At 43.0% G+C, this 26,627-nt stretch overlaps 2 protein-coding genes across 6 annotated transcripts in view; one reads left to right on the top strand and one right to left on the bottom strand.

Annotated features, from left to right (window-relative positions):
- Positions 1 to 3,388, bottom strand: part of NEK4 (NIMA related kinase 4) — a 29,741-nt gene extending 26,353 nt beyond the window's left edge. For 3 of the 5 annotated variants that reach the window (XM_054976945.1, XM_054976944.1, XM_054976946.1), the window contains exons 1-2: positions 2,918 to 3,116; positions 1,482 to 1,748 (exon numbers count right to left, since the gene is read on the bottom strand). In XM_054976945.1, the coding sequence (XP_054832920.1) occupies positions 1,482 to 1,748; positions 2,918 to 3,010 (360 nt within the window). In that variant the 5' untranslated portion in view covers positions 3,011 to 3,116. The other 2 variants (XM_054976950.1, XM_054976949.1) reach the window with 2 other exon arrangements.
- A 2,321-nt stretch (positions 3,389 to 5,709) lies between these two features.
- LOC129327121 (inter-alpha-trypsin inhibitor heavy chain H3-like) overlaps positions 5,710 to 26,627 on the top strand; it is a 60,891-nt gene continuing 39,973 nt past the window's right edge. The window contains exons 1-5 of the mRNA XM_054975566.1: positions 5,710 to 5,829; positions 11,415 to 11,435; positions 13,374 to 13,540; positions 15,682 to 15,786; positions 17,133 to 17,295. Coding sequence (XP_054831541.1) covers positions 5,737 to 5,829; positions 11,415 to 11,435; positions 13,374 to 13,540; positions 15,682 to 15,786; positions 17,133 to 17,295 — 549 coding nt within the window. The 5' untranslated portion in view covers positions 5,710 to 5,736. The remainder of the gene's footprint in view (positions 5,830 to 11,414; positions 11,436 to 13,373; positions 13,541 to 15,681; positions 15,787 to 17,132; positions 17,296 to 26,627) is intronic.

A 26,627-nucleotide genomic window follows, 5' to 3' on the forward strand; every position in this document is an offset into this window, starting at 1 on the left:
TTGTTGTTCTGGGTCACAGGATAACACTGTTCTGACTTTGAAGTCCTGTGATGAAATGTGTCCCACAACGTGTTAGAAGCTGATTCACAGCTGATGAGGGATCAGAAGGGAATGATCATTCCACTCCCCTAGAAAAAACGCTACTGTGATGTTAAGAGATCAGAAGCAATCAGATTCTGATTTCTCCATTGCAAAAGGGAGAGATAGTTTCTCTTTCCTCCCCTCCAAGCTGGGGAGGAGGGGGGGGGAGAAGAAATTCACAAAAGGGAGAGTAGAAATGGTTTCTCTCCTTTTCTCTACCCCCCCCCCCTCCACACTATCCACTTCTTTTCTGTACAGCCTAAGCTTGGGCTGGGGAGAAGAGAAGGGGAAGCAGCTGGACTTCTGATCACCCCACCCCCACCAAATTTGCTGCACCTCAGCAAATCCGGGTTGCAGCAAAGTTGCTAGGATGGGAGCTCAGAAGAACCCAACTTCCAGCTGATCTCCATGATTGCCTGATTTTTCCCAAAAAACTTTGCTGGGTACAGAGCAAAATTTCTACAGCTGGAGATCAGAAGCCAGCTCCCAAATGATTTCTCAAACAGATGTGAGTTGGCTTCTTACCATGGTGTGCTGTTTCAAAAGTGGCTATGCCCTTGTGCTACTGGGAAACTGAAATGGTTGAACATGTCTTGTTGCACCACCCCTTCTATGACCGTAGATACACGTTTATCATGTCTAACCTCCAAAAAATCCTTGGAAGATTGGGGGAATGGTATACCTCCTTTCTGGTCACAAACTTTGAGCCTGGAACCTTGGATTGAGTTGCTGGATTCTCTGCAACTACCAGAGTCTACCAAGGTACAGTGCTGATTCAGTGAAACACATTTGTAATTTTCTTTTTTACACTTCTTAATAAAATGGTTCTGTATATATTCTTATAACTGTTCTGTTAATGCATGTTTTGTTCTGCTGGTCTTTAACCATGATAAATTACTGATTGATTAGAGTTGGCTTCTGAGGACTCTGTAGCCTGTTCCCACAAACAGATGCAAATATCCAAACAGCCTGACTGCCTGATCACCACTGGCAAGCAGCACTATGTAATCTAAACTGGCAGATGTCTGAGTATCCCTAACTATAAATTGCTAACACTGTCGTGAAAAACACTATTGACTATACTACCAATAACAAAAACCATCAGCATCACTGACAGAAATTTTATAATCAAAATATTTTAAATATTGTTACTAAGATAATCAGGACATGTTCATCAGGAGGATAAATTGTGTTCATCAGGGAGCTGTTATTTATTAGAGGATTGGTTTACCATACTGTTTATACTTCTCTATTGGTTTACCATATTTTTAAGAAGACACAACCCTGCCACAATTATGATTTAAAATATGATCAATGGCTGAAATTCTAGGAAAGTTTTTTGAAATTTTTTTTTAGAGAAACAGGCCACAATTAAAGCTGTAAAATTTAAAGTACATTACCTGCAATGCCATAGCAATCTGAACGAACCATTCCACCACCTGATTCTCCGGCAAAAGTGTTCCTTTCTGTTCTTTCAGCTTATGATACAGGTCTCCTCCTTCACAGAAGCCCATAACAATATAGAGAAGACCATCTTCCCCTTCCCAGGACTCCCTGTAAGTGACTATATTGGGATGTTTTAGTTGAGACAATAGCTGGGCTTCTTGCTCTGCTGCTTTTCTCTCACGGCTGGATGCATGTTTAAGGTTCAGTTTTTTAATAACATACTGCAAAGGAAGAAATAAAGATTTAGATTTTTTAAAACCAAGAAGATTATGCAGAACACTGTTGAGTTCTAAAAATCCTACATCTGATGTAGAAATTGTTCAGTTAATTCCAAATGCAATAGAGATCCTAAACCTGCCTGGCAGCTGTGGTCAAATGGCTGAAAACAAACAAATTGAAACTGAACCCAGGCAAGACAGAAGTGATGCTGGCTGGGAAGTGGGATATCTTGAAAGATACTATGCTTCTTACTTTCCACAGGGTTCAGTTGACTCTTGCTAACTCAGTAAAAATCCTAGAGGTTATACTGGATCCACCATTGTAGCTAGAAAAGCAAGTTAATGTAAGCACAAAAAAGTTCTTCAAATTCAGACTAGCCTGGAAGATGGCCTCCTACCTTGATGCAGTTGATCTGGCCACTTGGATTAACACCATGCTAATGCTGAAACTAGACTAACTGGCATGCACTGGATGTAGGTCTCTCTTCAAAGTCAATTTGAAGACTCCAGCTGGTACAAAATGCCACATCTTGATTATTATCAGAAGCTAGGTGAAGCATGCATATTGCTCCCATTCTGCATTCACTCCATCCGCTATCCATCAGTTACCAGGCTCAATGCAAGGTTTTGACTATCAAGTGCAAAGCCTTTTGTGGCCTCTGCCCCTCATATCTGCGGACCGCTCTTTCCCTCTGCTCTGCCATGGCAGCTTTGCTCATCTTGGTTTCTGAAATTTCAGTCACACAAGGACTTGAAAATCAATGACTTTCTCCTTAAGCATCTAAGCACCCAGTACCCGAGTCCTGCCCTGACAGCTGTTTCTTAACTGCTGCCGCTCAAACTAGGGATGGGGAATGCAAGGGGAAGGAAATCGCAGCACTCTCTCCGCTGACTTCCTACATTGGTAAACACACACGTTTCACACACCGAAAGATGTACGTGTGCGAAAAGTAGCCGTATTCGTCTGTCGCAGCACAGTCAAATGGGAGTCCAGAAACACCTTTCGGCATTTACTTTAGCACAAGCATCCTTAGTCGGAACTCCTGGAGGCGCCTCTCCCTTGATGTGCGTCTGCACTCGCCTCAGGGCTCCCGGTGCCACCTCTCCCCCCCCCCTCCGCCCGGTCGGTCCAGCATCCCTTTCCCACGCACCCCATCCCCACCCCTCGTTACCTGTTTGTTGTCGCGCCTGTGCCGCACTATGCTCACTTCCCCGTAGCTGCCTTTGCCTGCAGCCCGCACGAAAGTGTACTCCCCAAGGGGCATCCTCAAAAGGGCCCGCAGTCAAACAGCCCGCGAACACCTACAAGGCTACAACACGCGCACACACACCCCGCCCTCGGCCAACCGCGACGACGCTACAACCGATGCCATAGAGATCGACAAACCCTGCAGCTGCCATAGAGAACGCCACCGACGAGGCACGCAGATACCGCAAAAGCTTGTCTATGGTAGTCTTGAAAGTGGTTGGATCAGCCATTTTGGATGCTGGCAAGTTTCCTCGACAACAGAGACGACCATCTTGAGTTTAGCTTTTGCTGCTTAACGTTGTCAGCCATTTCAGTTGTGGGCATCCTCACCAGTTGCCAACACTCTTTTATCCTGAAGACGCCGACCTTTTTGGCACGGGCGATTTTTCTCGCGTTTGGCCTCTTTGGGTTCGGAAGAGAATTCTTGAAACACCGCACTGAAATCTGAAGGGGGAGTTAATCGTCCGGAATGGGGCCAAACGCCACAAAAATCGCCCGTGCGAAAAAGCTAGCCGTTGCTTTCGACATTGTTTGCGGCCTTCGCAGCAGATTCGAAAGCGATACCGATGTTGCTAAGAGGCACTAAACTGCGCATAACTTTTATTGTACGATTTTCGGAGGGTTCCCATATTTTAAAGAGGAACGCATGCGTATTTATTCAGAGTCCAACTCGGTTTAGCCGGATCTACTTTTAAGCAGAGCTACATAAGTCAGGTGTGACTTGAGGGCATTCTCCATCACCACACAAGCAGTCCAGGAATAGTTATTTGGAAGTAAACTTTATTGACCAGCTTGTATAGAGCCCTCCACATTGACTTGCTCATTTTTCTTAGAACATGAAAAAGCATGTGTTATTTTACATTTTGTTAGTGTTGATTCCTGGCCTTGTAACTTCTGATTTTGTAACAGAACAGTTCAGGAATACCAAGTTATGTAGCAGAAATCTGTGAAACAACATCCTTTTTTAAAGAAAGGTTATTCAAGTACAGATTGCCTGGGCTAGAAGAATCTGTTCTCCTATATCCCATTGATACATTGCTGAGGGTAAAGATACCAAGTATCAAAATAGGATTCTCAGTACTTTAAATTAACTTAAGATATATAAATAGATCATGATATTGTAATAGGCTTGCACAATCTTGGGCTTCCACAGAAAAAATAATGTACCTCTTACCAACCTCTCCTCACACAGTGTTGTATCCTGTGTGGGACCCACCCAGAACATCTTGTCCCAGCAAGCAAACACATAATTTCAGGGATGGGATAAAAGCGAGAACAGGCTGGCATGAAACAAATAGTAGTACTGCAAAACAGTCAGATGGGTTAAAGATAGGGGACAAGACAAGATGAATCTGATAGATACAAGAATCAGCTAGAGGGCATGTTAGAAGAGCTGTCCCTCAATGCTCTCCCTTTCCTCAGGTTTTAGAGGGGGACAAACCAGGAAGTTAGATAAAAGGATCAGGACATCTGTTTACTCTTTACTGCCCCAAACTATCCTGTGATGTACAGATTGCTAATCTCAGGATTTCCTCCTCATGATATCCTTCTCTTCCTCCCTTTGTCGCACAACAATCTCTCCTTTTTATCTTGCATCCTGATGCAGGATTGTCCTGCAATTCATTCCCATCCTTAGACTGGATAGATAGGAATCTATCCTCTTTCCTATCAGAGTATGGAGCTCCTATAATAAAGAACTCTTTTTTCTAAACTTAAGCTAAGTGTAAGTTTATTTTCTCTCTCACACACACCCACCAGTCAGCAAGCTCACTTTCTTCCCTGTGATTGTCAGTACTCTGCTATCCTACTACTACTTTATGGAGGACCATGCCCTGCTGCAGCCTGGCAATGTCAAAATGTCATCAGACACTCTGCACTCACTCTGTTTTACTTCATCAAATGACTGCACCATTTTCTGGCGCTTGTTGTGGAATTATAATTATTGCTACATGCTACAGAGCTTGGGAGGGAAGGCTGCATAGTATAGCCTGATCTTGTCAGCTCTCGGAAGCTAAGCCGGGTTGGTACTTAAATGGGCAACCACTAAGGAATACTCTGCAGAGGAAGGCACTGGCAAACCACCTCTGCTTTTCATTTGCTTTGAAAGCCCCTTGCTGGGGTCACCGTAAGTCAATTGTGACTTGATGGCATATACAGACATACTATGCAACTTATCTTTTTAGGCTCATCTAAACACAATATATGGTTTGCCATAAAATGCTTCTCATTTTCAAAACCAGAAACTATGTATAAACCTCATAAATGTTAGATTAGGGATTTCTTAAGCTTAGGTAACTTCCCTTTCTCCCTCCTTTGCCTTCCTCCTATTTCGTGATTGGCAATTAAACAAAAGAACAAAGAGGGATAGATTTGGCCCATTTAGTTGCTGATCAGACTTTAAAAGTTGTTTTTGAAGACAGTATTTACATAAACTTCCTTGACCCATCATGTGGCATATGTAGGCAGAAAGGTCTAGGTTTGAAGTCTATTAATATAGGCATTCAAGTTGGATGGTATGGCTGGATTTTCTGGCCTTGGACTCTATTGATCTGTGTCTTGCACAGGGATATTTTGTAAACCCTTTTCAGCTGGTGCCTGATAACTTCAGAAGGCAAATATTTGATGTTTTTCCTCATTTTTCTCATGTTAATTCTGTGTTGCTCATCTGGTCACTGATTAACAGTTTGTCAAATGTTATAAGTATAGAACCCTTCACATTGACTTGCTCATTTTTCTTTCAACATGGGAAAGCATGTGTTATTTTACATTTTGTTGGTATTGATTCCTGGCCTTATAACATCTGATTTTGTGATAGAACAGTTCAGGAATATCAAGGTATGTAGCTGAAATCTGTGAAATAACTTTCTTTTTTAAAGAAAGGTTATTCTTCCTAGCATTTAGTGGCCATAGGGACTTGACCTTTTGGTCTTCAGTAAGTCGCAGAATGTATGTTCCAATAGCCTTTTACAGCTTGACAACTATGCATGTTTATTAGGGGCAAACCCTGAAAAATCAGTGATTAGATCTGCTAGTTTGCTTTTCCTTGTCAGTAGGAAGCCTTGATTTAGAATGGGGCCATGATGTGTGTGTTGGGGGGTTAACTTTTCCTCCTTATACATACTGTTTTGCCAACATCATTCACCTGGAGTGGATATTTGCCCATTGGTGAAGACATAAGGTAACATTTATGGCTCCCATAAGGCACCTGGGGAGCCAGTGTGGTGCTGTGGTTAAAATGTCAGACTAGGATCTGGGAGATCTGAGTTTGGATCCCTGCTGTGCCATAGAAGCTTGCTGGGTGACATTGGGCCAGTCACATTCTCTCAGCCTCATCTACTTCATGGAGTTGTCATGAGGATAAATTGGAGGAGAAGAGAATGATGTAAGCTGTTTTGGGACCCCATTGGGGAGAAAGATGGGGTATAAATGAAATAAGTAAAACAAACAAATTTGTGTGTCCTTCTCACTGTAAAATGCATTACTAGGGAGCTATTTGAGGCCAGGAAAAAACATGGAAGAAAATTCTCTGTCTCCCAGGGACTACTATGGCTGCTATTTACAAAGTAAAAAATGCTCCTAATCTTCCAGTTTCTTGTCTGGTTTGGATCAGCCTAGGCACAAACTAGACAAAATTCTGAAGATTATTATTTAAGCTCTAGTTTTGTTCAAATAGTAGCCTAGGGGAGTTAGAGAGTAGTGGTGGGACTGAATCAGGGCCACAGTGTTGGAGAAGGGATGGCCTAACCCCATGCACTATTTTATATAATTTGCCTTTCAGTTGTGCTATTTGCTCCAACAGAAGTTTTCTGCATCTGGAGAAATACTACCCCCAGATTGCTGATTTGTGAAAAAGGTGTGTAGGGGAATAGTTCAACCCCCACACCAGCTCTGCAATCCTGGTCCAAATAAGGAGGCCCACAATTGCTATTTGGAGAAATTGATTGCTGTTCTTGAATGGCTGTCTTATCATAGGGATAGCAACCTCCAGACAGGGTCTGGAGCTCTCTCTCTCAACTGCCTCCAGGAGATCAGGGCCATTTCCGCATGGCTTACCTCCGCATGGCAAATACTGTTGAAGACAGAGTAAGGATACAGGATGATCTTGACAGGCTGGAAAACAGGGCTAAAACAAAATGAATTTCAGCAGAGATAAATGCAGAGTTCTGCATTTAGGAAGGAAAAATCAAATGCATAATCATAGGATGGGGGAGACTTGTCTTTGCAGTAGTATGTGCAAAAAGGATCTAGGGGTCTTAGTAGACCATACACTGAATATGTCAGCAGTGTGATATGGTAGCTAAAAAAGATAATGTGGTTTTGGACTGTATAAACAGAAGCATAGTGTCCAGTTTACGAGAAGTGATGGTATCACTTTACTCTGTTCTGGGATGTGCAAGCCAAAAAATTTCGGCTAAAGCCGAAAGCCGAAAGAAGAATCTCTTTCGAATAAGCCGAAAGCCGAAATGGCCAGCCGTTTCGGCTTTCGGCTTTCAGCTTTGTTTCGGCTTTCTTTCGGCTTTCGGCTTTCAGCTTTTCAATGGGAAAATGCCTCCGTCTTCCCGGACGTCTGGGGGAGGCATTTTCCCACCGAATCAGCCCAAAATTGGTGGGGACCTTCCTCTAACCCCTCTCTAAAAAAACCCCAAGTTTCAGACCGATTGGACTTTGGGGGGCCAAGTTATGGCCCCCCAAAGCAGGTCCCCCTATCCTCCCATAAGAAAGCGAAGGAGCAGCATATTGTTAGCATGCTGCTGCTCATCTTCTTCATTATTTCCTATGGGGAAAAATGAAGAAGCATGCAAAATGCCACCCCTGGCAAAGGAAGCCTGCTTCTTCATTTTTCCCCATAGGAAATAATGAAGAAGATGAGCAGCAGCATGCTAACAATATGCTGCTCCTTCGCTTTCTTATGGGAGGATAGGGGGACCTGCTTTGGGGGGCCATAACTTGGCCCCCCAAAGTCCAATCGGTCTGAAACTTGGGGGGCTTCTAGAGAGGGGTTAGAGGAAGGTCACCACCAATTTTGGGCTGGTTCGGTGGGAAAATGCCTCCCCCAGACGTCCGGGAAGACGGAGGCATTTTCCCATTGAAAAGCTGAAAGAAAGCCGAAAGAAGCCAAAACACTTTTGTTTCGGCTTTCTTTCGGCATTCAGAAAGCCGAAACGCACATCCCTAGACCTCACCTAGAATATTGTGTTCAGTTTGGGGCACCACAATTTGAGAAGGATACAGACAAGCTGGAACGTGTCCAGAGGAGGGTAACGAAGATGGTGAGGGGTCTGGAGACCATGTCCTATGATGAATGGTTGAAGGAGCTTGGAATGTTTAGTCTGGAGAGGAGACGACTAAGAGGTGATAACCATCTTCAAGTACTTGAAGGGCTGTCATATAGAGTTGTTTTCCGTTGACCCAGAAGGTTAGACCAGACTCAATGGCTTGAAATTAAATCAAAAGAGCTTTCGGCTAAATATTAGGAAGAACTTCCAGACAGTTAGAGCGGTCCCTCAGTGGAACAGGCTTCCTTGGGAGGTGGTGGGCTCTCCTTCTTTGGAGGTTATTAAGCAGAAGCTAGATGGCCATTTGACAGCAATGCTGATTCTGTGAACTTGGGCAGATCATGAGGGAGAGGGCAGAATGGGTTACATCAGCGCTTAGTTCTCATGGCCTTCTTACATGCCCAGGGTAATGCCAGTTGCCACTTCGGGGGTCACGTAGCAATTTTCCACAAGCCAGTTTGGCTAGGGATCTTGGAGGTGTTTTGCTATCTTCTGGGCATGGAGCGGGGGTCACTGGGGCAGTTGGGAGGGGGAGTAGTTGTGAATTTCCCGCATTGTGCAGGAGATTGGACTAGATGACCCTAGAGGTCCCTTCCAACCCTATGATTCTATGATTCTTCATGCTGGATCTTAATGGTATAGCTAATAAGTTCATTCAAAGAACCAATTAGAACAAATACATTCAGTGTAACTTTAAATCCTATGTGGCATAACTCTGAGTTTTCTTTGGGGTCATGGCTATGTTTTGAATTGCCTCAAAATGTGCTTTTACTCACTTATAGGATATGAATTCAAAGTGAGAAGAAGATTGCTACTAGTCTGAACTCTGTACATTGCTCAGAAATTGAGTGCACAGCAACTGTTTTGTACTCTGTCCTGGCTCAGAGACTTCAAACATGCATTTATCAAATGAAGGCATCTGTGATGCCATAATTTAGTAAATTTCAGTACTGTCACCCTTATACATAAGGCACAAACAAGATTCCTGTAAATGAATGTTCAGAAAAAAATTAAAAATGTTCCCCTAAAGGCTTTTCTGTGTTGTCTTACTTAGCGTCAGATTTGTGACCATTAGTTTGTTCTATAAACAAGGTGTGTATATTTGTAGATCTTTTGTACATTTACTAGCAAAGGAATGGTTTGGTTGTACCCTCCCTCTCCCCCCTAATTGCATCTTCTCTCTCCTCCCCTCCTCCCCCCTCCTCTTCTATATTTGACCAGTTTCTGTACCATGCATCTGACGAAGAGAACGTGATTCTCAAAAGCTTATGCTACAATAAAATTGGTTAGTCTTAAAGGTGCTACTGGACTCTTTTTGATTTTGTAGATCTTAAAGTGACTATCCTAAATGGCCCAGCCCAGGGGCGTTGTTAGGGGGGTGTCCAGGGATGTCCGGGACCCCCTACATTTGTAGGGAGCCCCTTCCCAAATCCCCCATGACCCCACCTCCATAGATAGTAGAGGCCCCACCCTATGATGGCATTGGGCCCCAGTTATTTTAAGGACCTAGCATAGCAACGCCTCTGGCCCAGCCCCAACCCACCCACCCTGGAAATTGGAAAGTCTACACCCCTGGTGAATTCTGAATGGAACTCTTCTAGGGACTGTAATTATGCTTGTCTTGTTTAACTTTATGGTGTCCAAATACCAATGTACAAAGAGTATAAATTCTCTGCCAAGAATGGCTTTCTCTGAAATAAAAAAGTCTTGTGATTTACCATGCAATCTTATGACAAGTTACTCTGGTCTAAGCCCATTAATTTCAATAGGTTTATATTGGAGTAACTTGTCATAGGATTGTATTGTTAATATGATATGAATGAGAGCCTACTAGGGTTGCCAGGCCCCCTCAACCTCCCGGCGGGGGACAGGGGCCTGGCACTTACCTTTGGGGAGAGGGGGTGTGCATGTGCGGAGGGCCCCCCCCCCACAGGTGCAATGACATCACTTCAGGAGTGACGTCATTGTGCGTCCCCTGGGCAGACCCGTTTTCGGGCACTGTGGAACGCTGTTGCACTCCACAGTGCCGGAAATGGGCCGTTCTGCTGTGGATTGGGCCCATTTTTGAGGCGCTGTGGAGAGTGGGAGCATTCCTGCGCTCCACAGTGCCTCAAAATGGGCCCAATCCATGGCAGAATGGGCCCGTTTTGGGCGCTGCAGAGCACAGGAGCATTCCTGCACTCCACAGTGCCTCAAAATGGGCCCGATCTGTGCCCAATCCATGCCGGATTGGGGCTGCGCTCCACAGGAGCCCCAATCCGAGCCAAAATGAGCCCGATCCCAGCAGCTGCAGTGCACGGGAGCGTGCCACGCCACAGGGGAGCACACAAGGAAGGTGCGTGTCCCCCACTGCTCAGGTAAGTGGGGGCGGGGTGTAGGGAGCGGGGGCAGGGAATCCCCCACCCCCACCGGGGATCTGGGATCCCTAGAGCCTACTGTATGTATGAAATATATCTGTTTTTAAAATTTTCTTTTATTGTAGCAGACTTAAGATGGCTACCCTACTGGAATGTTCTGACGAATTCCAATAGCCACAAATAGTAACGTGTGATAACAGCAGAAGAATTTTTGGTGTTAGATAGTGATGAGGAGGTTTCTTGATATATTCCTATAGGTGGGTTTTGTTTTTTCACTCAAGAATTGGACTGAAATCAATAATTTTTCTGTCCGATTTATATTGTAGCTCTTCTTATTTGGCATTCTGGATTGGATATATTAAATTAATTTCATGTTATCCAGGTAGCTGAGGCATTGATCATTTCCTTCTACAGTCTTTTTATGTTACACTATCAATGCTATCCCATCCATTGACTTCAAATGTTTTTATTTATTTATTTATTTTATTCGATTTGTATTCTGCCCTCCCTGCACCAGCCGGCTCAGGGCTTAGCATTGCACTGTATCATGTGTTCCATTTTGCATGAAAGATCCAGTCTCAACAAGCCAGTTTTGAATTACTTAGCCTTCAGTTCACTTCTAGCCCCATATTTGTATGTGCTTATCTGATAAGAGATGTCAGTAAACATGAAAGCACCACAGTCCATAGAATGGAAATGTATAACAATATCTGCTACCTAACATGAAGTATGAGCACGGTACCTTTATTTCACAGGTTTAAGACTTTCTTTGCCTTTTTCTTTACAGAAAAGAAATGCTGCTGATGTGGTAAGTAGCTTTTTCATTATGTTTGCCTACCTTGGTCTAGGACAGTGTAATTTGAGCTAGTAGGTTGCTTTCTGGACTCCAGGAAGATTACCATGCTTAGCTATAGTAGGCGATAGAATGGTGGCATCATAAGGTAGTTATCTGGCTTAATAACCTGCTACACATGCCTTGCTTCTCCAACCCCATAGAAAAAAATCCACAAATTCCAGGTTTCCAGCATCTGTAATAGGTTTACCGCTATGGTAGTATCTGACTTACCTAACTTCTGATAAACACAAGTGGATATTGTTTTCATAAAGGATACTCTACATGCAGGGTGTGGTCTGAAACCTCTATATGCATGGAGGAAGATATGGGTTAAAGGCTGAATTTAAATACAAAAATAATCCAAGAGAGAGCTGGAAGTTTCCTATGGCAGCTGTGTAAAACAAAACCATCCTGGGTTGCAGAAGCTCTTTGGGAAACTGAATCTTGTTTCCTCTTTCTGTTCTTCCTCCCTGAGGTCTACTTGCTTGCAGTCCTTTCTTCCTGTTTCCTCTTTCCCACCATTTTTTGAAGTTTCCTCTCTAGCTGCCACTTTCCCTCACTTTTTCCTTCCCTCTTGTGGTTCCCACAGCTTCTTCCTGACCAGCTTATGACGGAGGGCTTGAAAATGAAAATGCAATGTTCCAGCCACCACTCGTCACTGAGTAGTGGCAGGGTGCCCCTGTTCCAAGCCATACATATCCTTCCCCTGAAAAAGTAATACTGGGAAGACAAGAAAAGATTGTGGCCAGACGCTTACCTGTAGATTCCACACCCAAGAACAGCATCCTAACCAACAGGCCAAGAGGATAGGTTCAAAGGAGACATGCCAGCAAGCATTAGGCACCCCACTGCAGTCCTGATGTCACTACCAGTCACAAAGGGCCAGGCAGATGGTGATGATGTCACTTCTGGAAGTGATGTCATCATACCACATCAGGAGTGTGCATGTGCTTTGCACTTACATGGAGACTTTCAAAAGATGAGGGCTGGGTCCTCCCCCTCCTGCTGGGAGGGTAAAGTGACTGGGCAGCTCTAGATGGAGGCCTAGTGGTTGTCTCAGGAGCTCTAGTGGTCGTCTCAGGGGCTGGCAGTGTGGATTTACTAGCAAGTTCTGGCAGGTACCTTCTGGTAATGCTGGGGCATGGTCAGTATCTCTATCCATCAAGCCCTCCCCAATCCTGCTGGTCCCCCTGGTTCCCTGGTCCAGGCTTCTCAGGCCCTTCTCCTGGATCCTCTGAGTCAGAGTCACTGAGCTAGTCAGGGGGGCCATGATACTTTGGCCTGAGCTCACCAGGGTATGGCTAAGCAGGGCTGGCTATGGTCAGTTTGTGGATGAGAGACCACCAAGGAAGAGACTGGGTTGTTATGCAAAGAAGGCAATGTCAGGCCACCCCTGTTCATCTCTTGCTTTGAACACCCCATGGTTGAGGTCATCCTGAATTATTTGTGACCTGGATGGCCCATTCTCCTCTTCTTAATTCATTAAATATAAATAAAAAGTGACGAGAGTTCCTAAATAACTAGAAAGATCAACTAACAGTGAAATACTAAGTAGAGTTACCCCGGCCTAAGCCCATTGATTTCTGCTTTGGATTTCACTGTAATAAAATATTCATGGACACTACATGATACATATTTATTATTACTAAAAGAAGCATCTTTTATTTAACCAATAGAAAAGGAGAATTTATCTTTTTTTTGTAGAATGTCAGCTGTAACAATGGTGCTAGATATAAAATTATGTTTTCTTTTTCAATTTGTATCAATTAAATTAATCCAAAAACATTGTGACTGTCTCAGTTTATGCTGTCTAAAATGTAGTGTGGAAAACTCAAAAAGGGGAAAGTATATCACCTGCCATAAATTTCCATATACGGAACAGTAATTATTTGCCAATTTTTCACTTCCCAGCACACCAAAGGAATTGAAATCTATTGGGTAAAGATTGATTGCAAAGTTACCTCCCGGTTTTCCCGAAATGTCATCACCAGCCGTGCTGTCAATCGTGCCAACGTGTCCAAGGAAGCCTTCTTTGACGTGGAGCTTCCTAAAACAGCCTTCATTACAAACTTTACCATGTAGGTAAAATATAGCGTAAGGCAACTACTGTTGAGGGCAAAATTGAACATATGTGACAGGGTTCAGTAACAGAGTTGATCTCAACACTATGTTGTCTCTAAGTTTTATTTGTATGAGGGTTTTTTTATAAATATGTACAGCGGCTAGACTCTGGAAACATATACACAGTTCTTTTGGTCTCCTCAGTGTAATGTACAGATACGCATATCTGTACAAAGTGTATCCATTTCTAAGACATAATTACAAAAATAAAAGCTGTCTATCAGCCCTCAATATTCTACTGCCATTTTAAAACTACTTTTTCAAATATAATATTGAAACAGGGAAGCTAATACAAATTAAACCAGGTTTGTTAACATTTTTGAAAGAAGTGTGTTGTTGGCACAGAATTGTGACCTTATTCCTCTTTACTAGCCAAATGTTGCAAAGTACATGATTATTTTCTTCCAGAGTTACATTTCATCTCAATAACATTGAAACAGGGTCTCTTCTAGCCCTTTTGCATAGAATCATCAAGGTCTTTATATCTTAACTGCTTGGGGTGGTACAATAAGAAAGGAGAAAATGCATTACCCGGGCTTAGCTCACTTCCAACCATCAGAGCTCAGAAGGCAATGGGTGTACCTTCCTTGGAGTGACAAAATTCCCTGAACTTGCCTTGCCTTGCCTTGCCTAATAGGAAAAATCACAAGTTCCATTCTAAGAATAAGATCTGATGTTTCTTTCAATGGTGCAGGCGACTGTGCCCCTATAAATCAGACCAAGATGTTAGATGCCTGATAGTTTCTGAGCTTCCTCTCTGCTAAGATCAGCAAAGACATAAAATGTTCCTCATCTCATAGGAATTGTACTTCCCACATCACAGAGGAGAACTACATAATACAGGTTTAGCAAGTTTGTGCAAGTGAACAAGCTTGCATGTGTTTTCCCATTAGCCTTCTGGGTACTTGCTCACACAGTCACAGTCACACACCTCTCAATTCTGTGGATGGGTAGTGTGAGATTCATCCCTGGTCCTCTAAGACTGGGGGATTGCATCCCATGTTGCACCTCATCTTTGCGCATGTGGATGGAAAGGGGAGAGTGGATTGCTTTTTTGCCATCTGCCACTGCCATGCCAGGGCTGTTTTGCAGAAGGGGCAGCACAGCAGGTGGGCTGGCCAGGCACCAGGGGTTGCAGCTCCCTGCCTGCTTGCTCACTTGTTAGTTTCCCCACTAACACAACCAGCAACTGACAACATGACAAAGGAACACACACACAGGTTTATGAGGGGTGGAGGTGTCTTCACACAGCTAGAAATTTATAAACATTTGCAACAATTATGAGTGGGGAGTGGTATAAAAGAAACATGGAAAGAACAGCTTTAAAACATAATTCATACATGTTCAAGTCCTTTAGAACAGCAGTATGTAAAATGCTTTATCGGGAATTGTTTAACACTCTGAAGAGGTAAGGGGAGAAACGCCTCTATTGCCATGATTTCAACCAAGTAACTGAAATTTTACAAGAAAGCATCCCACCAGACCAAGCAGCAGCATCATATGGTCTTGGATCACACTCTCCATTTCATCCCAACAACAACCAAGTGAGGTACAATGGATGAAAAGGGGCGAGGCGATAAGTAGGCTATCCCATGGAATAGCAGGGATTTTAAAAATCATGAAAAAGAAAGTTCATGTTAGAAAACAAAATGAAAATGGTTTGTGGCCACAACAACTTTTAACAGAATAGGAGGGATACACTAGAGAAACGATACAATAAGTGAGTAAGAGCAATTGCACCACCCCCTTTCCAACAAGAATGACACAAATGCTGTGGGAGAGAGAAGTGGAAACAGAACATAACTGATGCTCTACACTGTATAGATGCAAGCCCGAACACTTGCAAATGCAACCACACAACTAGAGATCCCATGAAATTCACAGACACGTGCTCTGCTCAGGAGAAAGCCAACACATGAGTGTAAGACCACACATAAATTTGTTCGCTTGCACAAACTTGTGTAACTCATCTCATGTCATTCTCCTCTCAAGGTGATGTTCTATGAGCTCCAAGGGAATAGTTATCTGATGAACTGGAGAAAACAACCAGTAAAATATACATTTGCCTTTCAATACTAACCTGTTACATCTTCTTTAGGACGATTGATGGTGTCATCTATCCTGGAATTATAAAGGAAAAAGAAGTTGCCCAGCAGCAATATCAGAAGGCAGTTTCAAGTGGACAGACTGCAGGTCTTGTAAAGTAAGTCCAAGACTGACAGATACCTTTAGTGTTTTATTTCCCTCCCTAACAGGAAAGGGTACAATGGGACATCTCAGTCAAAGCTGGTAAGATACTCTTGGTTACTTCTTTAACTTGGACATTGAGGAGCAACACCAGATCCAAGAAGACCCCGAAATTGTAAGTCTGAAACTTAAAGGGGAGTCTGTGTTTATCCCCTCACCACATACTTCAGGCCATGCAGTTCAAAATAATACTGTGGCTGACCACATCACAACTCATAGAACCAACAGAGAACTGTTGATACTGTTGACATAGCAACCAGGATTTCTGGGCTAGAAGACGAATAGAAGAATGGATAATCTATTTATTTAAATTTTATTTTATTTAAAATGTTTATGTCCTGCCTTATCTCCACAAACTCAAGGTGGATAATGAAATAGCAAAAGCTTCAAGAATACAAGTATAAACAAATTAAAACTAGTACATAATTGAAACATATGATTAGCTAAAAACAGCCCCAGTTAGCCTCTACTAAATGTCCTTGAAACAAAACAGTCTTACACACCTTCCTGAGTGTAACAAGTGAAGAAACCCACCACGCCTTAACTATTAGGCCATTCTGAAGAAATGTACTTCCACATGAACCAATGACCCAAATGGGCCATCCCATCTGGAGTTGCTTATTTGGGATTGACTCACTGGTGGCAGCCACGGAGGAATATAACCTACACATAAATAAAGTTCAATATGGCACGGAGTAGAGGGCAGGGCTTCTTGTTAAATGGGCATCATGTTCAAGCTGACTTGCATTATGTGTATATTTTATGGATGCTATCTAATTTCACAGTCCCACTTTCTCAGCTCATCCCCATTTCTTTTTGCTTTTCCTTTGTGTGAATTGAATTTGGGAGTCTTTATGTTTATGCTGTTTTCTATTTTCTTGTAATAAATTTCCCCATTAAATTAACACATATTTTAATTTTTGCATCAGTTGCATATAATGTACCAGGCAGCAACAAAATTAGGCAAATAACATATAAACATATATGATAACTATAACAATTCTAGGTTTAGTTTATTTCTTTAATCATCACAGATATAAAATAGCTTTTGAACTATGGATGCTTGCATGCCTCCAGTTGTTTGACCTGATCACCAGTGTATGATGCTGTGAATTTTGACATCTTAATTGTAGATATTGAAATCCATTAGAATGTTACACTTTTGTAAGTTGTCACACTTCCACTACAATTTAATTGTGATTTGAAAACTTTTCAAAGAATGAAGTTAGCTTTATAGAGCACCTTGCTAGCAATCTGGATATTAACTGTTTAATTATTACTTCCTTTGTTCCATGTGCAAAGGGCCTCTGGAAGAAAAACAGAAAAATTCAGTGTTTCAGTCAATATTGCTGCAGCCAGCAAAGTCACTTTTGAGCTGACCTATGAGGAACTGCTGAAGAGATCCTTTGGGAAATATGAGATGTTCATAAAAGTAAACCCAAAGCATCTTGTCAATAAATTTGAGGTAAGGTCCAATAAATCAATGGGCGTAGAAGGGCGTTAGGATTTAGGAACAGTCCATTCAGGATTGGACTGTTAATTCTGTTAAATTGTTAGCATTTTCTGTTAAATTGTTCTGTTAAATTGTTAGCATTGAGAGTCAGTTTGGTGTAATGGTTAAGAGTGGTGGAACTCTAATCTGGAGAACCAGGTTTTATTCCCTTCTCTTCCACTTGAAGCCAGCTGGGTGATGTTGGGTCAGTCACAGCTTCTTGGAGCTCTCTCAGCCCCATCCACCTCACAGAGTGATTGTTGTGGGGATAATAATAACATACTTTGTAAACCATTCTGAGTGGGCGTTGTTGTCCTGAAGGGCGGTATATAAATCAAATGTTTTTATTATTATTCTATATTCTATAAGCAACAAATGCAGTGAAACATTTTTGTATATATTTTTCTTCTGCTGGAAAACTAATGGTTTAAAGTGTAATTGACGAACCTAAAAAAGGAATTTATAATATATTGCTTAATCTGCAGAATAAAGTGGAAAAATTTAGACAGAAAAAAGAATTGCTGAGAGATGCTACAATAAAATCATTGCTAAAAATACTAGGCACTTCGGTGAAATTTCTATGTGTCGAAGCAACCTGGCACGTGGGATTTGTTGAACCCTGTTTTATATCCTTAACCCTCCTTCTCCCCTTTCCATTTAGCTGTTACACTGCTTTCTCTAAACATTTAGTTTCTGAAATAAAACACATCTCTTATAGCCCTCTACAGTCCTTCTGTCCAACATATCACTACATTTCCCTAAACCATTTTTCTCTCTGAAGTAAAATAAATTTTGGGAACGAGCACATAATTGTGGATGAAATAGATATACTTGATGGTTCATGGTGGGAGGTTGTTCTCTTTTTGTTACATGCTAGCAGCACTTCCACATACATGTGGAACCAGAGTGTATGCAGTGTGAACTTCAGGAGACTGGGGCTCTGATCTGTGTGTGTGTGGGGGGGGAGTGCATTTCAGTATTCCCAAACTGAATATATGCCTGGGTAATGCTTTACTGGTATTATTCAGGTATATTTGGCATACCTGGATAAATCTGGATATATTCAGGTATGCCAACTACTAGATTCCCAAATAAACCTGGATTGTTCAGGTTTATCCAGGAATTGCTGCACTGGCCATTTTAAAGCTGAGTGGCTTGGCTTCTTCAGCTTCTTTTCCCCAGGCTTTTTTCCCAGTCAGGCAGCAGGGGGGAGTGGGCACAAAACCAATTGGGTGCAACACCATGTTGCACCTCGTCTTTGTACATGTGGATGGAAAGGGGAGAGTGGCTTGTTTTTTTGCTATCTGTCACTGCCATGCCAGCAGTGGGTGGAAGTGAAGGATCCCACGCCCCCACCAGGGGACCTGAGATCCCTAAAGGGAAAGGCAAGGTAGAGGGAGCAGCACGGCATGCAGGAAGCTGGCCCACTTGGCTCTGGGGAATCAGCAGGACATAGCCCAGGGATGGTGTTGATTGTAGGCTGGGCCCACAGTACATCCACCACTGCCCATTGAGGGGTGCTCATGGGAGGGCTGGATTGGCCAGGAAGGAGAGAGAGTGGCATGGTGCGCAAGTACAGAAAGCTAGTCCACTCACCGCCATAGAACAGCCAGAACTTGGACCGGGGCCTGGAGCTCCTCACAAGCCAGGCCCCCAGGACCTCTGCCTCTCCATTTCCTGTTGAGGGACACACCCTCAGGACAGCTGGGCTGGGCTGGCCAGGCTGGCTCCCCACTGCAGGCCACCACTGTGAAACCCAGGGGCTGGGGCCTGCACAGCCTGACACAATGACATCACTTCCAGAAGATCTTCCCTAAGTGAGTACTAGGAGCCCCCCTCTCCCCAGGGTCCAGTATTGGGTAGGAGACCACCTGACAATCCTAGCTTCAAGAGATGATTGTCCCAATTAAGCTTGGAGGGCCACCACTGCTACACTATTCAGAATTCCAGATGTATTGTCAAAGGTTTTCACGGCCGGAGAACGATGGTTGTTGTGGATTTTCCGGGCTGTATAACCCTGGTCTTGGCATTGTAGTTCCAGACGTTTCGCCAGCAGCTGTGACTGACATCTTCAGAGGTGTAGCACCAAAAGACAGAGATCTCTCAGTGTCACAGTCAGTGTCACACACTGTGACACTGAGAGATCTCTGTCTTTTGGTGCTACACCTCTGAAGATGCCAGTCACAGCTGCTGGCGAAATGTCAGGAACTACAATGCCAAGACCACGGCTATACAGCCTGGAAAATCCACAACAACCAGAGTTCCAGAAATGGAATGTAGGAATTTAAGAAGAATTGAATCAAAGGGCTCCCTTATTTTATCAATCCAAATATTTGTAAGTTTATTATGTATATATACAAGGGTATGGTATTTATATGCTGAACCATACTGTTGCTGTTTTTAATCATACTTTTGCACTTTCATTTTATTTAAATTATAGTCCAACATTTTATTTATTTGTATTATATTTGTAGTTATATTTACTGCACTTTTTCTGTTTCAGCCTCTTTGGTTACCCTTCTTCTGCAGGCTTGTGGGTTTTTTTCTCCACTCTTTTTTGTTGTTCTTACTTGGCTTCAGTGAAGCCTGACCAAGTGGCTTAGAAAAGTAGTATTTGTAGCCAGAGGCTGACCTTTATTAGTCTCTGGGTTTCAAGAATGGAGTTGCTAGACTCTTCAAGAGGAATTAAGCTTTCTGCTAGTGTAGTTTTAGATTAATAACATAACCTAAACAAGAACATATTTCCATCTCCAAGTTAGACCCACAAAAACTGGCCAGCTTTTAGAGTAGGTTTTCATACTTGTTTTTAAAAATGCTGATATTTGGTTAGATGTTGATTGTAATCCAAAAAATGGGGATGATGGAGGAAAATCTTTGTGGGATAGTGCAGTGTTAGTGAGTGTAGTGCAGCTCAGCTAGGCCTACCATTGAAAGTACCAGTACTAGTCAGATGGGGGGCAGACTGAGTGATAGGAGAGGAGGGCAGTGGGGAAAAGGTGAAGCAAAATAGTAGCAGGCTGGAACATAATGGGAGGGCCGCAGCTTTTCCCCCACTTGTGCGGAGACCTGCTCCACAGTCTCCTTCCACCACCTCAACCTCTGGTTGCAAATGAAGAGGCTTTGCTTGAATGAAGAGGCTTCCCAAGAGCACCTCCTGCACAGATGCCTGAGGCAGGACCTGGTACCAGGCATGGTCCTGCTGCTGAGGTTCCCCCTCTTCCAGCTGTTGTGACTCAGCGGTAGGAGGAGAATATGAGGTGTCTTTTTGGGTGGTCTTGCTCTTCTGGCCCTCAAACTCAGCCCGGGGATTCTGGAGGAACTAGGGGAGAGGATCACCACCATTGACCCTTCCCCAGTTTCCTCTGAGGCCAGTAGCAGGCCTTCCAAGGAGAGGCAGGAAGAGAGCATGGAGGTGGCAGAAGAGGAAGAGATGAAGGAAGTGCCCCCCAGGGTGCTGCCATTCAGCTCCTTCACCCTCTCTGCCCCCTCTAGAAATGATGTGTCTGCCCTGAGCATCTCATAGGAGGTGGCTGCCGGGTTGCCCGCAGCTACAAGACAGTGTGGGTGCTGCTACATCTCTCTCATGATCCCCACTATGCTCAATGCCAGTCAAGGGAAAGACCTTGCTCATCTGTTGACTACCAGACTGAGGAATCACTTGAAGAAGCACCACCAGGTGGTGCTTCTTTGGGGGGAGCAAGAGACTGATGCCACTTGACCATTCAGCCTGGCAGTAGGCAGCCTGGCAGCTTCTCATCTGACCCTGTCCCACCCCTACCCAGAATGTTATCAGGTAGCCACCAGTGAGAGGTATGCATGCTGTGACTGAGGGCAGATCTAGACGACTGATGTGAAGTGTACATTTCTCCCACTAGTGCAGGAAAATTGTGACTTCATATAGTTCTTGGCAGACTTGTAAGGGGAGGGCACCACAATCCTGCTCAGTGTGGTGTGAACAGGGAGTGTGTACCAAGGACAGACTTCTTGGAGCAGCCTGTGGAAGCTAATATCCTTGATTATGGAAGGATGTCAGTCTAGAGTGAACATCTCACTAATGAGGCAAGTGACCCTCTTGTTTGCCCTCTGGATCCCCCGCTTGGTACACTAATGCCACCCCCCCCACAAACATCTTCATCCAAGATGTTTGGTGTCCTTTCTGGGGGTGAGAGTGCCAGAGGTGGTCACAGGATGAATCCTCTTTATGGCTGGCATGGTGGCCAAGTATTATCAGTCTTTCGCTCCCCCATGTTGAGGTTCTCAATGAAGCACACGCGATGGACATCTCTGCTGCCATTGAGATTCAATTAGTGGAGTGGGTAGGCAGCAATGTCACCATGAGATACAGGGTGACCGATGACAGCAAAACCATCTGGGCAGCAGCATTGCAAGTGGATCTCAAGCACATCTACTGTGTGGCCCACAAACTTCACCTCATGGTGAAGGATATGCTGAGTTGTTGTCCTAGACTGAACATGGAGACTCATGAGTTCCAATTTCTCATCATGACATGCCGGGGCATCAAAAGTCCTTTCTTGCACATCATAAAGGCAACCCAATAACTGTGCCAGAAGTAGGTACTGGCAGGCATGCCAGAACATCACCTGATCAGCAATATAAGCACTCACTGGAACTCCACCCATGCCATCCTTGAGCATTTGGTGGAGCAGCAGGCCACCCTCACAGCTTGACTCTTGTAGAGCGACACTGTGAGAGGGAAGAATCAATTCAGCCAAGAAAATTGGCTGTCTCCCAAATGGTAGAGGAACTTAAGCCATTTAAGGACATGTGTGCCTATCTTGTCTGACACAGCAACCCTGTTAGTCATTCCTTTGATCCAAATGCTTTCTTGACCCAGGAACATGATGTGCAGATTTGTTTTAACAATGCATGCACTTATGAGAAGGCTGCAAGAGGGTATCACATTCCAACTGCAACCTCTCATGGAGAACAAGTTGTACATGTTGGCGACCATGTGTGACCTGTGCATCGAAGGCAGCACTGCCAAATGGGCTGGGAAGCTCACCAGCTTGAGAGAGAAGCCCTCTCAGTGGGTGTAGCATACACAGGCCAAGAGGGGCACACTATCAGCAGAGGTGGAGCAAGGGAGAGCAGCTCTGTAGTTGCACCTCGCGCCTCCCCTTTTGGACAGGGTTCCCTCATGGCCACTCCAGAGATGTCCATGGACATGGGGAGGTGCTGAGTAGAGATAGGCATGAACCAAAATACAAACCAAAATTAAGCACGAACCAAGCCGGTTCGTGGATCACGAACCACGGTTCATCAGATTTCATTTCTGACAAATTGCCATGAACGTTTAGGCTTGTTCATTTGGTTTGTTTTTTGGTTCGTTACTGCAGACAGCCTGGTGCCAATCAATCAGTTTCCTAGGCAACAGGGGATGGACTTCCTGCAGACTTTCTGCTGACCCAGGAGTGACCTTCTGCTGGCCCAGAAGTGATCTTCTGCTGGCCCAGAAGTGATGATTTTCTGACCTGGATGTGACATTTTCACGAACCAAACAAACGGGTTCGTGAACCAGGGGCAGGTTCATGAAAGTTCATGGTTTGTGGTTCGTGAAATTTGACGAACAACAAACCGCATGGTTCGTTTTTTTCCTGGTTCGTGCCCATTTCTAGTGCTGAGCCCTTCTGGAAATGAGAGTTGCATAAGTCAGGGACTGCCTTTCAGAGCCCTGCGAGTTGTGTAACACCTGTCCTCTGAGCTACTGGGCCAAGAAAGGTAGCCTGGCCAAACCTCTCTCTCAAGGCTCAGAGGCTGTTCTCATGCCTTCCAACAAGTATGCAGAGTGAACATGACTTCTCCCATGCAGGTGACATTGTCAGCCCTCATTGCACTTGTCTGCTCCCCTGAAGAGTTGAGTTGTTGCTTTTCCTCAAGGTCAAAATGTTACTCTTCAGTTTCCCAACTGTAGATGTTGAGATTGAATGAAGTGATTGTGTTTGTGTGCCTGCACTCTTTTTCAGTCTGTGTTGGAGAGGTGTGGAAAAGTGCTTTTCCCAAAGTTAAAACTTTGGTAGAAAACCAGTTTATCAATATGGCACTCTATATAAAATCCACATTTCCGATATGGAACCCCCACAACCACCTCCAAAAATACACCAGCTCAGCCAGAACACTCATTGGACCTTGGCACAATTCTGTGCAGAAAATTAATAAAAGTGGCACAAAAATTATTGTTCTCTTGCCAGTGGAACAAGATGAGAGACCCACGGAATCCCCCAAAATGAAGCTGGTGCACATCCAGTTGTGTTGTTGTCTTAACTGTCTTCTTTATAGGGGTAGGAGGGAACAGGAACAACAGTGATGAAGAGCAGCTTCTACAGGTCTGTTTCTAGGCTGTTTTGAGCCAGTGAGTGACAGTGTAGGCTGCAGACTGAAGAGAGAGGAGATCACCCCAAATTACCCCTTTCTTGCTTTCTGAGGTCTTCCTTGGGAGAGGGGTAGGGATCTTATAGTGTTACTGTGTGTGTGCTTACTTGGCTAGTTGTGCTTGTGCCAGGTTTGTGGTTCTGCTGGATAGTTGATGTTAGTACTTGATTGTGTTCTGTTACCACATTGGCCCTGGGTTTGGCCTGACTTCTGTGAGTGACACTGGTTCTATTGAGCTTGCTACAGTGTTTCACTTGCCACAATGGCCCTTGTTTCATTTTGGATCTGCTAGGATTTTTCTGACTGTGATGCTGGATGTAACTGTTTTTATATGAAACTTGTTTTTCTTATCTTGTGATGGCCTATTACTAATGACAAAAAATCTATGAGCAACAGATTTTTTTTGCTCTGCTGCCCTTTAAATTTGCCTTTGGAAGACTCTTGAACTGTACAGTTAAGTTTTCCAAATCATTGCTAACAGGGCGGTGGACATGAAGAGAGGTCTTGGAGGAGGGCAAAGGTGTGATATGAAGAACTGAACGATAATGAGGAAGATTTTATGTATGTCTGTGTTGTGAATTTTCTCTGAGCCTGCTTGCAGGGAGGGTAGACAGACAGACAGACAGACAGACAGACAGACAGAGAAAAACATGCTGCTCTGAGCTTCTTGGTGCAAAGGCAGGATAAAATATGTACTAGATTAATAGACACATGCTGCGGGAATAGCAAGGTTGTTCAGTTGCTCTGTTCATGCGGCTAAAAGTGGTCATGCTACTTTTTAAAAAATGTACTCTTATAGGCCTATTAGTCTGGCAAATCAGAACTATACAATTTTTGCAAAAATATTAGCAAATAGACTTGAGAAAATACTTCCAAGTCTAGTAGGAGAGGATCAATATGGCTTTTTAAAGGGGAGATATATTGGTCACCCTATAAGGAATGTGATTAATACTTTATATCATGGAAAAACTGAGGGAAGGTTTGCCCTTTTGAAATTGGATGTTTATAAGGCATTTGATACGTTAAATCATGGGTATTTATTTCAAGTACTAAATAAATACGGTTTTGAAGGCCCCTTTTTGAATGCATTAAAGGAAATTTATAGGGAAGGGAAAGCTATGATTAAAGTTAATGATGATCATACTAAGGAAGTACTGATACAGAGAGGAGTGAAACAGGGATGTCCTCTATCCCCAATGTTGTTTGTTCTAACTATGGGGCCCTTAGCTGATAGAATTAGGAACAGTATTAGAATTAAAGGGTACAGGGTAGGGAAGGAGGAAATTAAACTAAATTTATATGCAGACGACATATTATTAGTGTTAGGGAACCCTCTGGAAGCTTTGAGAGAATTAATTATTATTTTAGAGGATTTTAAAGCATATTCAGGTTTAGGGATAAACATTAAGAAATCAGAAATAATGTTTAGAAAGATAGATTCGAAGGAACAAAAAGAAATAGCAAAATTAACAGGTATGAAATTAGGAATTAAGAGATTAAAATATTTGGGAATAATAATAACAAAGAATATTAAAAATTTGGTGGGGACAAATTATAAAATAATATGGAGAAAGATACAAAGAAATTTAAACCACTGGAGTAAAAGATATTTAAATGTTTTAGGAAAGATGAGGGCAATTAAAATGTTTATAATTCCTAAGATGTTATACCTATTTCAGGTACTACCAGAGTGGATCCCCCCAAAACGATTAGTTACATGGGATCAAGAAATAAAAAATTGGGTGTTTGGGAAGAAAAAAGCTAGAATTTTGAGAAAGGTGATATACTCACCACAAGAAGATTTAGGATGGGGTATGCCACAATTGGAAAGCTATTATGAAGCATTCCAAATAAGGATGTTGATGGAAATTGATGGAAAAGGCTTGGATAAATGGGTGAGATGGGAGGACACTTTAAATAGAGGAGCAGGCAAATTTGGAATATTTACACACAAGGTGAAGAATGAAATTAAAAATACAATAGGCCCAAGACAAACAGCATTAAAAGTCTGGGGGAAACTGCAAACTAATTGGATGCCAAGACTTTCCAAATGGACCCCACTAGAATCATTAAGTGAGGAATTTAAAAATGTTGAGAAAACATTCTGGAAAAAGTTAAAGGAAAACGGTTATTTCAGAGTGAAGGATTTATACAATACTCAGGGGATATTGATACCCAGTACAAGAAGTATTAGGGAAAGTGGGAGAACAATATTGGCTAAGGATCATGGCTTTATATAATATTTTGAAACAGAGAAGGCATTGTAGAATACTAAATAAGGAGGATACTCCGCTCGAAAAAATATATTGTATTAAAGAGGGTAATAAGAAGGGTATTGCAAGGAAGATATACAACTTAATGAATAAAGACAAAGATTACATGACTGGGATAATACAAACTAAGTGGGAAAGAGAGGTGAATTTGACAGTACAGGAGATAGACTAATGAAAGGAATATTGGAAATAAAAATAGAAAAATTTAGAGAATTGGAGATGAAATTAATATTGAAATGGTATAGGACACCTTCCCAATTGTCCTATATGATTAAGGGAATGAATTCAAATTGTTGGCATTGCAAGAAGATAAAGGGATATTATGTTCATCTTTGGTGGGAATGTCCTAAAGTAACTGAATTTTGGCAAATGGTTCTGGAAAAGATGGAGGATTTATGTAAACTTAAATTAGAATTGACAGGGAAGGTATTGTTTATGGGAGTTCTTGGGAATAATAAAGTAGATAAGTCTAAACAGGAGTTGTTTAAAACAATGATCATTGCTGCACATGCAGTCATAGCTTATGGCTGGAAGGATGCGGCAAAGTGGACTATGGGTAGATGGAACCTGTATCTATATCAAATGATCCAATCAGACATTCTGTCCATATTAAAACAAGAAAAGACATGGGAGGATAATATA

This window comes from Eublepharis macularius, chromosome 4, assembly GCF_028583425.1.
Source record: "Eublepharis macularius isolate TG4126 chromosome 4, MPM_Emac_v1.0, whole genome shotgun sequence".
In the NCBI taxonomy this organism is placed as follows: domain Eukaryota; kingdom Metazoa; phylum Chordata; class Lepidosauria; order Squamata; family Eublepharidae; genus Eublepharis; species Eublepharis macularius.